The sequence below is a fragment of the Coturnix japonica genome, chromosome 4, assembly GCF_054131305.1.
Source record: "Coturnix japonica strain WE chromosome 4, WE-NBRP24, whole genome shotgun sequence".
Classification (NCBI taxonomy): Eukaryota; Metazoa; Chordata; class Aves; order Galliformes; family Phasianidae; genus Coturnix; species Coturnix japonica.
Genome location: NC_140666.1, coordinates 21,910,298 through 21,927,486, shown reverse-complemented (window position 1 = coordinate 21,927,486; position 17,189 = coordinate 21,910,298). Strand labels below are relative to the sequence as shown.

Genomic DNA, 17,189 nt, shown 5'->3' with positions numbered 1-17,189 from the left:
AAATGAGGATGTTCTGTATCTCTTCTCCACTATCTCAGCCTTTGCATGGCTTAGTGTACAATTACTCGTGTTTTTTATATCTATGTTTTGATATTAGAGAGTTAGCATTATGCAAAGCATTTACTCCCTCAGTAGGGATTATTTTATGTGATTTGAAACAAGTTGCATTTGAATTAAACTGGAATTCAGCAAAAAATGCACAAAAGCATAAAAAATGTTTTTTAAGGCACTTAAAATAATTATTTATGTGAGATTCCCTACAAATAAGCTAGATGGTTTTTATGCAAAGTGTGATCCCTCTTTGATTGCACTTGTTTTCTTTGTCTTAAAAAAAACAATTTGAATACCAAATTCCAGTTTCTTTGATGCTATCTGTTTAGGAAGAAGTACATGGTACGCACAGGGGAGGCAGAACTGTAGTGCTGGCTGATGAACTGCGAAGCCCAGAGCAGCTTCCTTCAGCTCTTTAAGAGAACTACTGTGCACTTTAGCCCAAGCCGTGGGCTCAGTGCTCCCTTCCATGCCATATTACAAAGTCATGTTGTAAATCACATATGTTGATATTCATCAGTAACTCCTGAATTCCCTTGAAACTAAAAACTTATGAATGGTGTCCATGCATGGAAGTGCTTAGTGTATTGGTCTTGTGTTTTGGTGCTTGCTTGCAACACAGATGTGATGTGGCTTTGGGATAGCTGGGCTTTTGCACGTCAAGAACAGCTGACTCCATTATGACTTAACCTCTCTGAGACACTCACTGGGGGAAGGCACGAATACAGCAACTGGCTATAGGGTGGGAAGAGCCCTCATCCCAGGAGAGCCCTTCGGAGAGCAGACAGGGCTGTGGCCACACCAGCCTGCATGTGGCATCCTCAGCAAGTTCTGCTTGGAGACTGTGTGCCAGAGGCATGCTAACCTGCATTTTTCAGCCCAGAATCCTGCCCACCAGGTGACAGTATGCTGAGCTGTTCAAAGGGCTATAGACAAAAAACAAAGATTATTTCTACTCCAAATTTCAGAGAGAATGAGAATCAGCCAGCTGAGTGAGTCACACTCATGATCTGTGCACAGTGATTTTGCCTCCTGATGAGTAAAATACAAGAAAGATCTAAAAGTTTTTGTTTTAATTATGTATTTTCTTAATTTTGGGGATATCCCAGCATCTCAGCCAAATGACAAGAAGCCATCTGGGTTAGGCCATGCCTTGTGTCTCCCAGTAATTGCACGGTGTGAGGATAGGACAGCAATGGCAGCATGGGCACTGAGCTTAACTACCAGCTTTTACTTTACTGGCTCTGGCTGGAGCTGGTTGCCACTTCTTTACCTGGGAGCAACTGGAGCTCCTGCAATGACCATTGTGATTCATAGTGCCCTGGCTGTGTTTGCAAAACTCCTAGAGTTCAGTATTTTTGTCTAGCACAACAGAGATATGGATGAAGACCATCAAAGAGTACCACACAAGGTCTGCACCAAGTCCTTTTGGATGCACAGGTTTACCAGACTGAAGGCATTAGCTTCCATCACAGTTCAGAGAGGAGCTCCAGCCTTCCCCTAGGTGCTCGACAGTGTCAGAGCACCAGCACAGCACAGGCCTTGGGCTACTTCACCTCCTCAGCCACATGCTGAACTGAACACATCTGACTTGGCAATGCTGCTTATGAAGGCTGCTTTTTAAAGTAGGGGTAGGAGGGGGAGGGGACATGTAATGGAAAGATGCACAAGGGCTGCTAAAGGTGCAATGAAAGCAGAGCAGCTCTCTGCCTCAGCCCCAGAAGACTGTGGTAGGGAAAAGCTGGAGGAGGAGGGGAGGCTTGCACAATGCAATTTGCTCACATCATCCCAAAGGATCAATTTCCAAGCCATTATCTACTTTCCCACACGTGCAAGCACATGTACCTCACTGATCTGGGAAGGATTTGTGAGTTACTACCTGAGGAATAAACATCCCTGTAGGGACGCCATTTGCGTTAGGGATTGTTAATGGCTGCCCCACTGCCCCACCAGGGACAGCACACAGTGCTATCAGCTTATTTTTCACCGAGGCACATCCAGTGTCTTTGGGGTCTTTTAAATCTGTCTTCAGCCCAGACATGAGGCCGAGGCCTTCACCATTCCTAAGCCAGCATGACAGACACAGCTATCTAGCAAGTCAGACTAGCCCTCCCCAGCACAATCGCAGGAAGTTATTCCAAGCCTCAGACAAACCCCATTTCTATCTCTGGAAGAGTAAAAGGTCAAAAAACACCAGGCTGTAGCGGTGCCAGCAGCAGTAATCCCAGCAGCCCCAGCGCAGCTGGAGCAAGCCGCGTCCCCACGGGGTAGGGCTGAGGCATGGGGCGCTGGGGGCTCAGTCATGGCCAGTCTGGGCCCACAGGAGGCCCTGCAGGGGAAGGGGAGCGCAGCCGCCAGGTCACAGGGGAGCCTGCATGGTTGCAAGCCCACCCGCCCTGCTGCTGGCTCCCAGCCACCTCCCCACCCGCTGCCGGCAAGAGGCAGCGCAATTAGCACAAGTCCTGATTAGCTCCTTCCCTACACGCTCACAGTGTGCTAGCAAAACAGGAGGTTTATGGGGCTCTAGGTTGTACTCCAGCAGCAGCTGTGTAGCCCCAAGCTGTCCAGGCATGGCAGGCCGTGCTCTGGCAATAGTTGCAGCAAAGACACGAGGACATCTCTTGCCAATCCCTACTACCCTCACAGGGTTTTGGGAATGGCACCTTCCCTCCTGAAACCTCTTCCCTCCTGTTGAGTTGCTTTCCTTTCTGTTTGGCACCAGCAAGAAGACCAGCCAGGACCTGGTGTTGCAGTGCAGCCTCTCTCCCCATGCATTCCTTTTTTGTTTGTCCTTCATCCCTCAGCTTTCCTGCTCTACCCATCCCTGCTTTGCCAAGTTTCTTGCTGGTTTGGGTCTCCTCAAGCTTTCACTTTAGCTTTCCTTTTGAAACCTCTCGCTGTCACCTACTTCTGCTTTACTGCCAGCCCCATTTAAACACAGCCCTCATCTCTCCTCATGCTGCTGCCTTTGGTAGTTGAACCATTTTGCTTGGAGGAGTGGGAGAGGCCAGGCAAGGGCTGTGTGGGACTGTGGGCGAGTTCTGCTCTCATGCTTCACTGATCTGGAAGCGATGGCACACACGGAACACCAGGAGGTTTTAGTAATCTGCTGCATGCTTTGAGCAGATCCCAGTGTACAAGATTGTCTTGGCATTTGTGCTATTACATTCTCCTTCTTTGTGGATCTTTCCTATGGAGTTCAATGAAACAAAAAGCACTTAAAAACCGAAAATGAGGTTATATGATTTCAAAAATTATGGAGGAACTCTGAGCTCGCCTGAATTTCACTTCAGATCCTGTTTAGCAGAGCAGGTTGACAGTGTCAGCATTAACAACAGCCACTCTTAAATTCACTTCCTTCTCAAGCACATGCAAGCGCTGCAGGCTGCACACTGGACTGCACACTTTGGATCTGAGAATTTGAGAAATGTTGTCTGGGCTAGATAGAAGAGAATGACTTTAAAATCAATATGAAGACCAACTGGCAAAGCCTCCCCATCAGAGGACAACAGAGCTGCTGGAGCTGCGGCCAAGTGTGCTTCATTTGGGGGATGGGGGGGAAGAAGATATGTCTGTAACAGTGCTGCTGGCACCCAGACCAGCACCAAGTGTTGCAAAGGCACAGGCAGCATCCCCATCCTGAGAGATGGCCAGCGGCCTCATTTTCTGTGCGTGGCTTGACGTACATAAACTCATGAAAGAAGGGATGGCGAAGGGATGAGAAAAGAGAGAGAAGCTGCAGAAAAGCAGAAATAAACACTGTAGTTTTGAAAATGACTGTGGAAAAACCCAGCTGGCTCTTTGTCCTCACTTTTGTAACAGTAACATTGATCCTATTTCACCTTCCCACAAGCACATTCTCTGTTGATAGTTTTACTGTTACCAAAAAAAAAGAAAAGAAATGGGGGGAGGGTCTGGGTAAGCTGTGCACCACTGGTGCCTGCCTCCCAGTTTACCACTTTCCATTTGCTAAGGATTTAACTTTTGGTGTTTAATAGATCAGTGCTCTGACAGGCTGAAAAATGATGGAAAGGGAGCTATTACCCTTCTCCCACATTGCTCATATTTGAGATACTGCTGAGAACATTAATTGCACGTTGTTCCTAATAGATCAAGCTGAACTTTCGTTTCTGAAATCTGTTTTCACTCCCCAAACTGTTCCACTCTTTGTGGAGTTTGGCAGAGAGCTTCACTCCTGCTGCACTCACAGAGTCTGCATTACAAAATACTGACAACTGCCCGAATGTAACCCCACAGAGAAGGCACCTGCTCAGGAAAACCGGCCCATCCTCTACAAGCTGCAGCAGGGAGGTTGGGACGCTGTCATGTTAGTGCCATGCTGAATTTTGGCTTTCCACACCACAGGCATGGTCAGGCTGAAGGACACTGACCTGCTGCCCGTGGCCAGGGCCAGGAAGCTGCTTTGAGGCACCCTGGGCTCATGCCTGGTCTGAGTGCTGCTTTGGCACTCTGGCTTCCAGGCAAAGCTGCTGTTTGGCAAGTCTGGGGATTTCCTAGGAATAAATCATGGCACATAGTTGTTTTCAGAGCTGCTGTGATCAGAGTGCAAATCTGCAGCATGAAGGCACTCCAGAATTTGGAGCGTTGAGGTGAAAGCATGCAACGTGCCAAATGTGATTGTTTTCCTTTTGCAGCCCGTTATATTCAGAGGCTGAGGAAATGATTTAATATTTCTGAACATGTTGTGATTTCATCGCTGGGTTCAGCAAGGGAAGTTTGAGAAGGCATGCAAATTAAGATAAACATTTAATACTCTGTTGGTACTGGATTTGCCATGCTGCTTTCTGACCATGTGGCTTAGGAGTTATTAAATGAATAGCAGTGCAATGCAGAGGTGTTGGCCAAGGGCACAGTGATGTCTTCACTACGAGGCCAAAGCTGTAGCACTAACAGGGGTCTGAGGAAACTTAACTGATCTGCAGCTCATAGCTTGAATGTCCCACATTGGGAGGAGAGAAGAAAAAGGACTGAGAATGAGCGATGCAGGCTGGGAGCAGTGCCAGCTCTGGAGCACCTCTCTCCATGTGTCGATGTGAGGCTGGCAGAGAGCAAAGCAGCACAGTGAGAAAAAACACGTGGGTCTGCAGAATTTCACAGGCAGCATCGCCGTCCCACTGCAGAGCAAAGAAATGTGCAGCTCGCCCCAAAGCATGGGAAGTTTATATGACGGCTGTTTGGATCCTGGGGCTGACTGGAGCCAGCTGACTTTGTGAAGCACACCTCGAGTTGCTGAGGTGAGAGCCCTCAGCATCGCCCTGCACACCCTGTTTGCTGGGAAGAGACTTGGGACACAGCAGTGACAGAAGAACTCCAACAGCTCCGAGAGGATTCTTAAACAAACAAAAGAAAACCTGGCACGGGGAGCTCTGTTTATATTTTTCCTAACATTTATGTATTTTAAAATAAAAAATGATGGGCAGGAGATGTTGTGTGTTATGAGCCATATGAGTGATGACCGCTTTTCCACAAACTGAGGAGAAAGAAAAAAATAATTCTAAAAAATGTCTAAAAACCAGTTCAGTCTCCTGTGAAATGTAAAGCAGAGAAGATTAATTTAGGAGAGCTTTTAAAGAAGGAAAACCAGTTCTTAAAACTCACCACTGCATAGCAGAATATTGAAGGGTAAACTAGCTATGCAGTTGATGGGAAGGCAGCTGAAAACAGCAGAACTGCAGTCAAAATAGATGTCTAAACTCTCTAGCACTGGCTTTCTAATACTTCAAAATGGGCAATTGGGTGAAAACCCAGCTGTCCTCCTTCGGTTCTGTGCGGCTCAGCATGGCCCAGTTCAGCCCCCACACACCCACAGCGAAAGAACTTGCCCCATGCACTTCAGCCCCATGTGTATCAGTCAGTTTCACCCACACACTTAGCATAGCCTTAAGTACAGTGACGATTATTACTACAGTGTGGGGCAGATAGCACCCAGCAGTAGGAGGGCCTCTCTTGCCATGTTAGAGAAGATGTTTGTGGTCCGGCTGCAGAAAAGTTAGGGCTGAGGGCAGCCGGTGAGTAACACACAAACCCCAGACTAGAGCCACGAGGGGTGAGTTCATCATCTGATGTGGCTGATAGAAAGGCTGCTCATCGGTCCAAGGCAGATTTTCTTTATTCAGATAATTTCTTTAGCTCGTGTTTCCATTTTTGGGAATATCTCTATTTCTCAGTGCTTCCTGTCAAGAGGAGGACCTGGCCCTCTCCAAACAAGTGGGAGCTTTGCCATTTACTTCAGTAGAGTCTGAATGTCATCTCAAAGGCCGGTGACTCCCACGGGATGGATTGCAAGCCAGAACATAGATCCAGCAGACATCTCCAGCGTCTGCACAACAGGGAGTGCGCCAATCTACTGGGAACTAGTGCTCCTCTCACAGCAGGGTCCAGGGCTCTTCTGGGCATTGGTGGCTACTGCTGTGATGCTGGACTTCTCAATCTTTTTCTATTAATCTCCACCCATGTGTACAGAAAGGTTGGTTCTTGTTTCCAGCGCTCTTGGCCTGCTCCCCAAAACAAGCCCTCCCACGCATGTGGCCTCCTCCCCACTCTGCTGCTGCTTTCTTCACTCTTCCTTTCTCCTGGCAATTCTGGGAGAGAAATGGAGTGTAAAGGTCAAAGTCTTTGCAGTGTGAAGTGGGGGATTTGATGTGGGTGCATAAACAGAGGGCTGAGATCTGGCCCACAGTGGATATGGGGATGTGTCCAGCACCAGCCCATCCCTGCACTGAGCCATGCTGTCATCATTGGGCAGAAGTGTTGCAGCGTAAACATCTGTGGCTTTCTTTCTGATTATGCCGGCCAATCTGGTTTTCTTCATCATATCCAGCAGGGTGTTGTTAAAGACTTGAGTTACCAAAAAAAAAAAAGCACCACCAAAAAATGGTGTTGTGGTCCCCTACTAAAAGAGTCACTTTGCCCAATTTCCTGTTTATGTTCCTTCTCTTCAGAGCCGTAGCATCATGTGAGCTCAGACAGTTATAGATAGGCAGCATGACTGTTGCTGACCTCACACCACATGTTCAGTTAACAAGGTGAAACAGCAAAATTTGTTCTGTTTGTGTAAAAATACCAAGAAAACTGCCAGTTCTCGGTAGAAGAGAGGAGAGGGACTCCAGATAGCCAGAGGCAGGGTGCAATCTTCAGGCCTAAGGAACCTGCAGCTCCTTCTTGTCTCTAACTGCTTTGCACATCTGTATTTACATTGTGCTGGTGACTTACAAGGAAGGGGATTAGCCCCAAGTCGATTCCTTTCTTTAGCAGGGGAGTTTTGGAGCTCTTCCATAAAAGCTATTAGTTTAGCAGATTTGCTCAAAATTTGTTCAAACTTCAGTCTCTTTACTGTATACATTCCGCTATGTTTGCTTCCAAAAATAACCAAAAAGTCCTTTTACTTGAGTATCTTCAGCCATCCAGCAGATGATTGTACCCCCTGAACAACCTGCAGGCAGCCTCACTTGTAGTAAGATCTTAAGGATCCACACAGACCCTTGTAAAAATCCTTTCAGATTAAGCAAGAGTTTTGGATTAAAGCCTTTCCAAGAACTTGAACTTACCTCTAGGCAAGATGCTATCTTATTACTGTGTTGGTATTAAAGAATTTATTGCAAACAAGTCAGAAAGATCTGAAAGGTTTCCAGGCTTTTATACAATTTTTACACAGGTATTTTTTATGCAGCTGTAGGAATCCCTGCTGTGCTGCATGAGGTTTCAGTGGCCCCTTTCCTGCTGACAGAAAATGAAGTTTTGATGTTAAATGCAGGAGGGCCTGTGGCAGTGTGTTGGTTTCTCCTTTCTCCCTGTTCTTAACTCATTTCTGCAAAAAGCCCAGCCCTACTCATCACGAGAAACCAGGATTCTACTTTACAGCTGGTGAAAGAGTGGCAGTAAGCCAGAGCAGGGGGTTGCTACCTGCTGCCCTCTGCCATGTCACACACGTAAATAAGGATTTCAGAAGGAAGAGCTGCACCACAGACTGACCAAAGGCACACATACAGGTGTGAGTGCACTGCTCCAATGTGCAGGCAGGTGTGCTGAGCATCAGGAGCGCAGTATGGCTCTGGGAGCAGGTGGACCCATGGCAGGTGAACTGGTCAATGCATATGTGCTGTGTAACAACCCCGTACCAGCTGTCAAGTGCTTCAGGACTCAAGGTGAAAGAAAGCACTCTAGAAATTCAAGCTGTGTTCAGGATGATAATAATAATGTCATTTTAGATGCTGCACATAAGTGCTGTGAAGGAATATGGAACTAAAACTCTTGGCTGGCTAGTGAGGCTATAAACAACCTCGTGTGAAGGGCCCAGCCTGTGAGTCTTCACTGTCAAGGAGTTTAACTGCCTTAAGAAAAGGAGCAGCAGCCAGGAGGTGTCATGTGGGGTGCAGTGAGGAGGGATGAGTGCTTTGCCAAGCCTGCCTTTGGGAAGTAAGAAACGTGCCCCAGCAAGGAAGAGGGAAAAGATGCTTCAGTAGCTTTAAACCAATCACTTTGCCTGATCATTCTATTGCTGGGATGTCTCCTGTGAACCACAACCTGACCAACGTCTCTGTCAGATATGTCTCAGCAGACAAAATGAGAAGAAGGTGGGGAGAGCACAAGGATTATGGCAGGACAGGGTCTGATTGCTCTCCATGGGCAGGAGCAAGGCACAAGGCAGGCTGCCTTTGGCTCTGGCTAGTCCCTTGTAGGGCCATCAAGACAAGTGACAGGCTGCTGGGAGCGATGGCAGCCCAGGCACGGTCCCACCTGTAGGCACAGAGGCCTCTTCCTAAAAGCACGAGACCATCTTCCCTGCCACGCTGATCCCAGTGAAACACAGACGGAGACATTGGTGGAATTACTTTCTGTATTTATGAGTGTTGTCATTTTGAATTTTTCTTTCAGAACTTGTTTTCTTATCTTCTACAAGGTTTCTAAGAACTTAAACCTCCCAAGTTTCAAGGTTGCTATGCCTTTGACTCTCTGAACCCAAGTGGACCCATTTGCTTTACAAAGAATCTGCATGTTTATCAAACAACAGTGACTCATTCTGTTGCAGATGTTTCCATATGTAAAGCACTATAAATATTATGGATTGGGATGTGGAGCAGGCAGTGGGAATATCTGTAGGTTAGCAAGACACTTTTGAGTTTGGGTCTTTTTCTTCATTATTTCAGTGTGTGACATTTCTTCTACACAGACCACAGGCTCCTTTTTATGAGAAACAGCAACAAAGGAAAGCTCCCTGCTTCTAAAGGACGTCACTATTGATGCTTTATTACGAAGCTTCCACTGTACTTACAGCGCAGGAAATTTTTAGGTTTGCGTTTTTAGTCAATGAATGTATCTGTACCACCTTGCAAGGAGAAGGTATTTCCCCTTACACTTCACACCTGTGGCATCTCTTCCGAGGAGAACTCATGCTGACTTTCCTGAAATAAGATTCATTTAGAGTCATAGTGAAACTACCACAAGCAGATAGACAAGTGACTCAGTAAGTGAGTCACGACTTAGCAGATGGAAATAGAGTGTTAGACGCTAGTCTGTCCCAAAATCATTGCATTGTGGTCCAAGCTGCATCACCAACCTGTGTTGAGAGATGTTGGAAGTCCAGCTCTCAAAGAGATGGTTTGGCACAGCCAAGAAGGGACCAGCCTTTGGGATCATCTCCAGTGGTCAGCTAATGGAGAAATTCTGCTGCAGAAAATGTCTCTTTTTGCTCCAGAGGTCACGTTAGTGCTGCACACTGATGGAGGCAGAGGAAGGTCCCAAAGGAAGCGTGTTCCTCACCGAAATTGAATATGTATCGATTTTTCTTTCCCAGACATAAACTGCGAGTTTCAGCTTCTCACTGCCAAAGAAAGTGGTAACTTTGGAGAAGAAAATAGGAGGAAAAAACAGCAAGCAAGGGAGACAAAACCCAAGCAAAGTGCTGAGCCCGTGGGTGATGGGCAGTGAGCTCAGCTGTCCTCAGCATAGGGGCACACAGGCAGTCTCATTAAGGAGATTTATTATGCAGAGCTGATGGGATCCGCCGCCCAACAGGCAGGACTGAAATAGCAAATCTGTCGCTCCAGCTGGGGAAAGGCTGGGCAGCTTAAGAGGTGTTCTTCATCTCAGATTTCCGCAAGCGAGCTAATTGCCCAGCAGGACAGGCAGACAGTCTTTTCTCCTGCAAAGTCTGGCAGGAGGAGCTCCCAGCGGCATCCTGGGCTCCCACAGCACAAAGATTCTGTGGGGAGCTGGTCTGACCTTTCCTGGTACTCTGCCCTGTGGGTGGGCAGCTCCAACCCTGCTGTTCACGAGGCTGTCCATATATGAATTTTGACTTCCTCTTTGAAAACATTTATAGGAAATGCTATCAAGTTCCGTCTCATTTTTTTCCCCCATAAAATAAGACAACTAAAAGTAATTATTTGAAATCTTCTGCCCTAAATGCTGGCACTGCTGCAGGACAATCACCCTATGGTTTTGCTGGCGGCCATCCCCAGGGATGCCCTGTGGTTTGGCCTCAGAAGGTGTGTGGCTCAAAGCCAACCCTGCTGTCCTGCTCACCACTGAGCCCTTGGCCTTTTTTCCACCAGACTTCCTTGTGGGGTTGCACCCTACCAGCACATGGCTGCTGCTCATCCTGCTGCCCTCGCCATCCCTGTGGCTTTGCTCTGTACAGTAAAGATTATCCTCATGGGGGAGTCAAGAGCATTAACTTAGCTGGTAAAGAACATCAAGGTTCTTGGCTATTCCATGTTTTGTTATTGCAACCAGGAAAAAAAATATCTAAAACTCACAGGACAGATAATATTTCAGGCTAATTTACCTTGTGCAGTTTATATGTGCTACAGCTAATTATTTACATCTCAGACACTGGTTCTCTCACACAAACACATACTCCCTGGCAGGAGTTAAGCAGCCTTGGCTGAAGCCCTCCTGTGCCAGCTCCCATCTCCCACTCTCCCATTTACCAGCTGGCTGTTGGTAGAAACCTCACAGGTTTGCTCGTGGCCCATTTTATCTGGCACTGCCTCCAGCACTCCTGCACAGCAGCTGCCCATGTGCAGCAGCAGCCCTTGTTCAGCTCCATGGTGGAGACACCAGGTTGTGTAGGCAGCTATTGCTTTCTTAAAATCCCTCCCAAAATGAAACAGAGCTACTCCTCTCCCCTCTAGAAACAGCTCTGCCACGTCTGAACTGAGAAATTCAGAAGTATAAAGAAAACACTGCTAGCCTGTGCCGACCCAAGCCATGGGCTGGCACCCAACCAGCACCGCCGCAAGCTCCAGCTTCCTTTTGGCACCAAACACTCCCACTTACCAAGGGCAAATGAAAATTGTTCTGGATTGGCACTGGCTCTTGTCTGATTACAGCTGTGCTGTTCTGATACAGCCTTCTCACAAACAGCACTGCCCAGGATGGAGGAGCACGGCCGTGGTGCAGGGCAGCCCCAGCTGGGCTGAGGGATGAGGATGAGGAGGAAGGCTCATACTGCTCTACACCATGTCCTGCTCCATGGGACAGGTCACTGCCAAGAACTGGGCCAGGCAGTCTTTATGTCAATTTCTTTTATTTTTGTGTGGGGGAACATCTTTTTTTTCTTGGCTCCCACACAATCTCTTGGACAACTTGGGTAATGATCAGTAATCTGATGTTACCTCTAGCTAATTCCAGCAGAGACAGGTTATGAATTTGCTTTGTTCAATACTCTGCACTTCAGTTCTGCTTCGTGTCTGTTCCAATGCAACCTTTCCTTTGAGAGCCACTCCTTTCCCTAGGCTGCTGCACACTCATTCAGCATTGCAAGAGCTCTAAGTACTGCAGCCTCTGGATGATGTTTTTTATTTGTCCTTCGCTTTCAAAATAGATTAAAGAACTGCCAAGCTGAGTAGATACACGTATAGATAAAATATTGTGTGAGTATGAAGAGACTGAAAATCTTTGCCCTGCAAGAAAGCCTCTTTTGAGTAGAGAAAAAAACACTGCTTTCTCTTGACTAATGGCTATTTGTTTTGGTTGTTTTCACCATCGCTGTATCCACAAGAACTGCAGGTGAAATGTGTAGTGCCAATCCCTGAGAGTCCTAGTAAGAACTCGTACACGTTAGTGAAAACATCCTGAAATCAGCTGTTTTGCATCAAGGCCAGATGGTTGGATCTGACAGTTTAAAAATGGTCACGTTGGAAAACAAGTGTGAATTTGAACCCAAGCTGTTGCCCAGGTCTGTGTTGTGATGAGTCACTTTGCAGTGAGCAAATAAAGCTCAGGCAGGGAGATGGTCCCGGTTGTTGAGATGTTTCCTTGTAGAACCTGTAACTACTGCAGCAATTAGAGCAGCCAGGGGTTGTGTGGTGCCTGTGCACCTGAGCAGCATGTGAGCCCCTTCACCCCAATGGAGCCAGAGGCTCCAATGCCATTTGTGTGGAGTTGGATGAAGGGGAAGCTCCAGCACCTTGTTTCAGCTTTGCTCTGCAGAGCTGAGCTCAGGGTAGATTACTTCTGGCCCTTGAAGTAAGCATGTTGGTGACAGCTGTAATCAACACAGGGACACTTACAGTGCTGATGAACTAAAACTGCTGCTGCACAAGTGGAAAACACTGTTTTGTTCCTAGAAACTTGCACGTAGATTAATGAAGTGATGCAGCATTTTCATCCTACCAGAGCTTCATTTAAGCCTGAATAGGATCCATCCATACCTTCAGCCAAAGCAGCTCTGTCAAGCTGGTGCTGACAGAGCTTGGTTCAAGTTAAATATCACTGGAAGCAGCATCTGTGTAAGCAGATGTTGTTCCACAATGTTTAGGAGGTTCTTGCTTAAGTTCTTAGCACTACAGCTCCCCTAAGGTTAGTTCTGGGCTTCTATAAGTAGCTGACAGCTCATTAGCAGCTTTTTACTAGCTCTGGAATCCAGGAGGGAAGCTGTGCGGGTCACCTGGAGGACTTACTTTGGGCAGGAGGTCCTTGTTGCCAGGTGTTTGTTAGCTTTTGTGCTACAGCATGCAGGGTGGACCCAGATGTTTTCATTTCACAAAGGGAAATGCATTATCTCTTCCTGGTTCACCCACAGCAGCTAAAGGCAGAGGAAGCACCAGAGGAGCTGCAACATGCTGGCAGGCCAAGGGGGAGAGGAAGAAGAAGCCTTGTTCCCCATGGCCTCCTACCTGACAGCCCTCTGCCTCCTACTACAAACACAAGCTGATAGCAAGCACTCCAGATGGAAGTCATACTTCAGCCAGCTTAGTAAAATAGTCTTAACAGCTGAAAGAAAGACAGGCATGTGTGCAATTGTTGTGTTTCGCTAATGGGGCCCTGTCTGTGCTGCCCACAGGCCTGGCGGAAGCGCTGGTTCGTGCTGCGCAGAGGGCGCATGAGTGGGAACCCAGATGTGCTGGAATACTACAGGAACAACCACTCCAAGAAGCCCATCCGCATCATCGACCTCAATGAGTGCGAGGTGCTGAAGCACTCGGGGCCCAACTTCATCAAGAAGGAGTTCCAGAACAACTTCGTCTTCATTGTGAGGACCACCTACCGCACCTTCTACCTGGTGGCCAAAACTGAGGAGGAGATGCAGATCTGGGTGCGCAACATCAGCCAGATCTGCAACTTCGGGCATTTAGAAGATGGCACAGGTAGGATCATGCTCGTCTTGGGGGCTGGAGGATGTATGGGTTTGGGCTTCTCCATAGCATTGCTTGGGGCAAAAGGAAACATGGACCATGGAGCTGTTTGGAGTGGAAATAATAGCTGGCCACTTGGTCTCACACTGATGAAGCAATTCCTGCTAGAATAAATATCAGGCCTTTAATAAGAAAAGGTACTGTTTATGTGAAAAGCTGACTGTTATCTTCTGGGGCCGTTTATTTCATTACACGTCCCTTATTTATTTAGTTTGGCTTAATGCAAGACACCTGTCCCTGGAAAGTATCCTGCAAAACTTGCATTTTCTCAGGCTTTGTTGGATGTGGTAAGTGCACAGATTTGGGTGTATATGTACATATAGCTCCGTATTTTTGTCATTGATTTATCTTTGCCTAGTAATGAGAAGAAAAATAAAGCAAAGGCAGAGGACAGAAAAGCATTGGGAGAATATGCTTAGATTGAAGAGATGTTCCTACTATGCAGCACCAAGCCAGCTTGTTCTGCCAGGTCTTGTGCCTGTGTGTAGGCAGTAGGGTGAGTTTCTTGGAATGCTTCCAGGGGTTAACCACTCCAAGATGGATCTAGCCAGTAATTAAAGCCGGGACCTATGTCATCATTAACCTGCCTTCCAAATGAGAAAACTGGGCTCAGATAACAACAATCTGTCTTTCCCTTGACATTTCCAAGGGGCAGATACAGCAGCAATTTGAGAGCTTTGTAGGAAGTGAGTCACAATAAAGTCCTTTGCGGTGATAAAAGCTAGCAGAAGAGCTGAAAAGGGTGGTGATGGAGTGACCTGGCCCCATCCAAGATAACACAAAGGGCAGCAATATGTTTAGGGGTGTCACAGCACGGCTGAGCAGACTGTCTTGCCAAGGTCCACGTGCTAATCCTGGTGACTGCAGTTGCTGCATGGACATACACTACCTAGTAGCAAGAGGAAACAAAAGGCCATGAGATGTTTTACTGTAACCTTTTCCAGTTTCTGGCCTTCTTTAATAACTTTTTCAGTAGTTTATTCTGAGGGGAAATGGGAGTGAGCTCTGCAGCATTCCTGTTATAAACTGATGTTTGTTGTCTTTGCATTCATCCTAGAGACCTCGAGGAAATCATTTTGTGCCAGTAGAACTTGCAAATTTGGGCTAGTGGCCTTTTGTGATAGCAGGCAATAGTCCTTCCATGCATGAGGGTAACCAGGGACCAATAAGGAATCCACTTCCTACTCATCTGTCCTTGCTGAAACTAAGATGTTGTCCTTGTGTTGCTGCTTTTGCTGCAGAATTATGTGGGATATAATTTTTACCAATTAGTCTGAAATGATGTCAAGTCTTCTCATGCAAAATAAAGAAAACAAATTTATTTCTTCATCTCTCAGATGTTCATTCAGATTTCTGGCACAGCACTGAGGATATGCACAGGGAGATACAATCTGTGGCAGGGGAGCTAAGGCTGTATCTGGAATAGATGTTTTTTTGCTGGAAAACTTTATTGTTATTCTGGTAGAGCAAAACATTCCCTGCACAATGGTTGCACGTGGGCAGTACTGGCAATATCACACTGTATTATTTCTCTCCCAGTGAAGACCACCAATGTAGATGTTGATGGACCAGAAGTGACAGCCTTTGCTCTGGCAGTCCAGAAAACTGGCATCTCGGCTTTCTGCTCTGTTCCTCGAGGCAAATATCCCCCACAGTGCAGAGCATTTGCTTGGGTCATTATAAAGTATGGCATCTAAACCTGCATCCTGCATTACAGACAGCACAGTGAAGCTTCCAGCCATGCGCCTCCATATCTCTAGTGGCAAACAGCTAATTTACCCTGCAGCTCCTGTTGATGTGGTTGGGTCTGGGGTGTGTTCAAGTCAGGCCACAGGGCACGTTCAGATCCTATTCCTGTCCTCTGATTTAAGTTTGCACAGTTCCACAGGTTGCACAGTACATCTCAAATAGATAATTGCTCCATTTTTTTTTTTGGAAGCACCTTAATCCCCCAAAAGGCTGTAGGTTCAAACAAATTACCCTTAAAAATTAACATAAGAAGAGAAAAGATCTATTAAATGCCACATACTTTTTTTAACATGAATGCTGCTGTTACAAAAAATAATAGTCCCTAAAATGAATCATCGGAAGAAAGACACATCCATTGCACATCCTAATTTTAATAAGCTGTTCAGTGTATTAAAATGACTCTCAAAACCAGTATTATATTATGAAATCAGTCACTCTCAATCCTCTCATCTTCCTCAAAATCTGCTCTGAGACTGACTCTGAGGCCAATCCCAAACCTAATGCTTTCTCTGCTTAATGCAGAGTGCAGCAGGGTGTGGGCAGTGACTCAGCCCCAAACACCACCCAGTTCTCAGCCCTTCCAGCAGCAGGGAAGCCAGACTTAGAGTCAGGCCCTCCTCACTAGAGGCCTCTGGTTTGGCATTTAAGCAGCCAGATCCAGCCCAAAGCTATCAAAACCTCTGCTGGCCCCACCAGGAAAACCTTTTAGTCAACATGAGCCAGTGGAGAGGAAGCATGAGCTTCAGCAGCTGTCAGGAAGCACCTGGGTAGGCAGCAGGCATACAGGCCAGCAGCCGCCCTCACCCCACAGCACTCTGCTGGATGCAATGTGAGGCTGGCACATCTGGGGAGTCACTGCAGAAGGAGGAGCCCCCACTTCATGGTTTGGAATGAGATGAGGTAGCCAGGGAACTCCGTGGTTACCTGACATCTCATATGCATACTGAAATGGATGAATGCAATGCAGGATAGCAGCTTCTGATAGGAGAAAGTTGGTTTTCATTTCATTGTCATTAAGAGGCCTTGCTTTATAGCTGTGCATGAAGAGCTCCCCAAGGCCACGCTTTGGCAGGCAGCTCCTAAGCTCTAGAAGGACATTTTATCTTGGATTCCCTCTTCATTTCTTCCATGGACTTCAGGTGTTGCTCTACAGCCCATGTGAATGCCTTGCCTCCTTCCCTGTGCAATCCTTATGATCCCTACTGATCTCCAGTTGCTCTGCCTTCTCGCACAGCACCCAGGACCACACTGGGGCCTGATGTCCAGTCGGCATTATCCTCTGAAGCAATTGTTTACTCCACGTTCCCCTGGGCCGCTGGTGCTTGGATGGTAGCATTTCTGCTCTTCCACACAACTGACTGCTCTCTCACCTCTCTATGGCTCTGGTCTCTCTTGCTTGCACACATATTTGCACATAGCTGGGACCTTCTCCCTTCCTTCTCCTCTCTGATGGTTTCTTTGCTTCTTTTTAACCCTGCCAGGACATGGGGCTGGTTTGATTCACAAGCACCTTGCTGCAGCCACTCTGGGGACTTTCAGCCAGCCAAAGCAGCATGCTGGCAGCATGGGAAAACAGATCTGTTCCCCACAGGATCATTCTCTCCTTGCAGAAATGCATTCCCCTTAAGATCACCGCTTTATTTCCCCCCTCTACTGCCATAGAAAGCCAGCAGAGAAGTGCCTGGCTCTTGAGTGGAGTCAAGGGGAAGTGTGACAACTCCTCCCAGG

The 17,189-nt window shown here is 47.1% G+C and overlaps 1 protein-coding gene across 3 annotated transcripts in view; it reads left to right on the top strand.

Annotated features, from left to right (window-relative positions):
• Nucleotides 1-17,189, top strand: part of GAB3 (GRB2 associated binding protein 3) — a 53,001-nt gene that overhangs the window by 20,619 nt on the left and 15,193 nt on the right. For all 3 annotated transcript variants that reach the window (XM_015860814.3, XM_015860813.3, XM_085546279.1), the window contains exon 2: nucleotides 13,361-13,664. In XM_015860814.3, coding sequence (XP_015716300.2) covers nucleotides 13,361-13,664 — 304 coding nt within the window. The remainder of the gene's footprint in view (nucleotides 1-13,360; nucleotides 13,665-17,189) is intronic.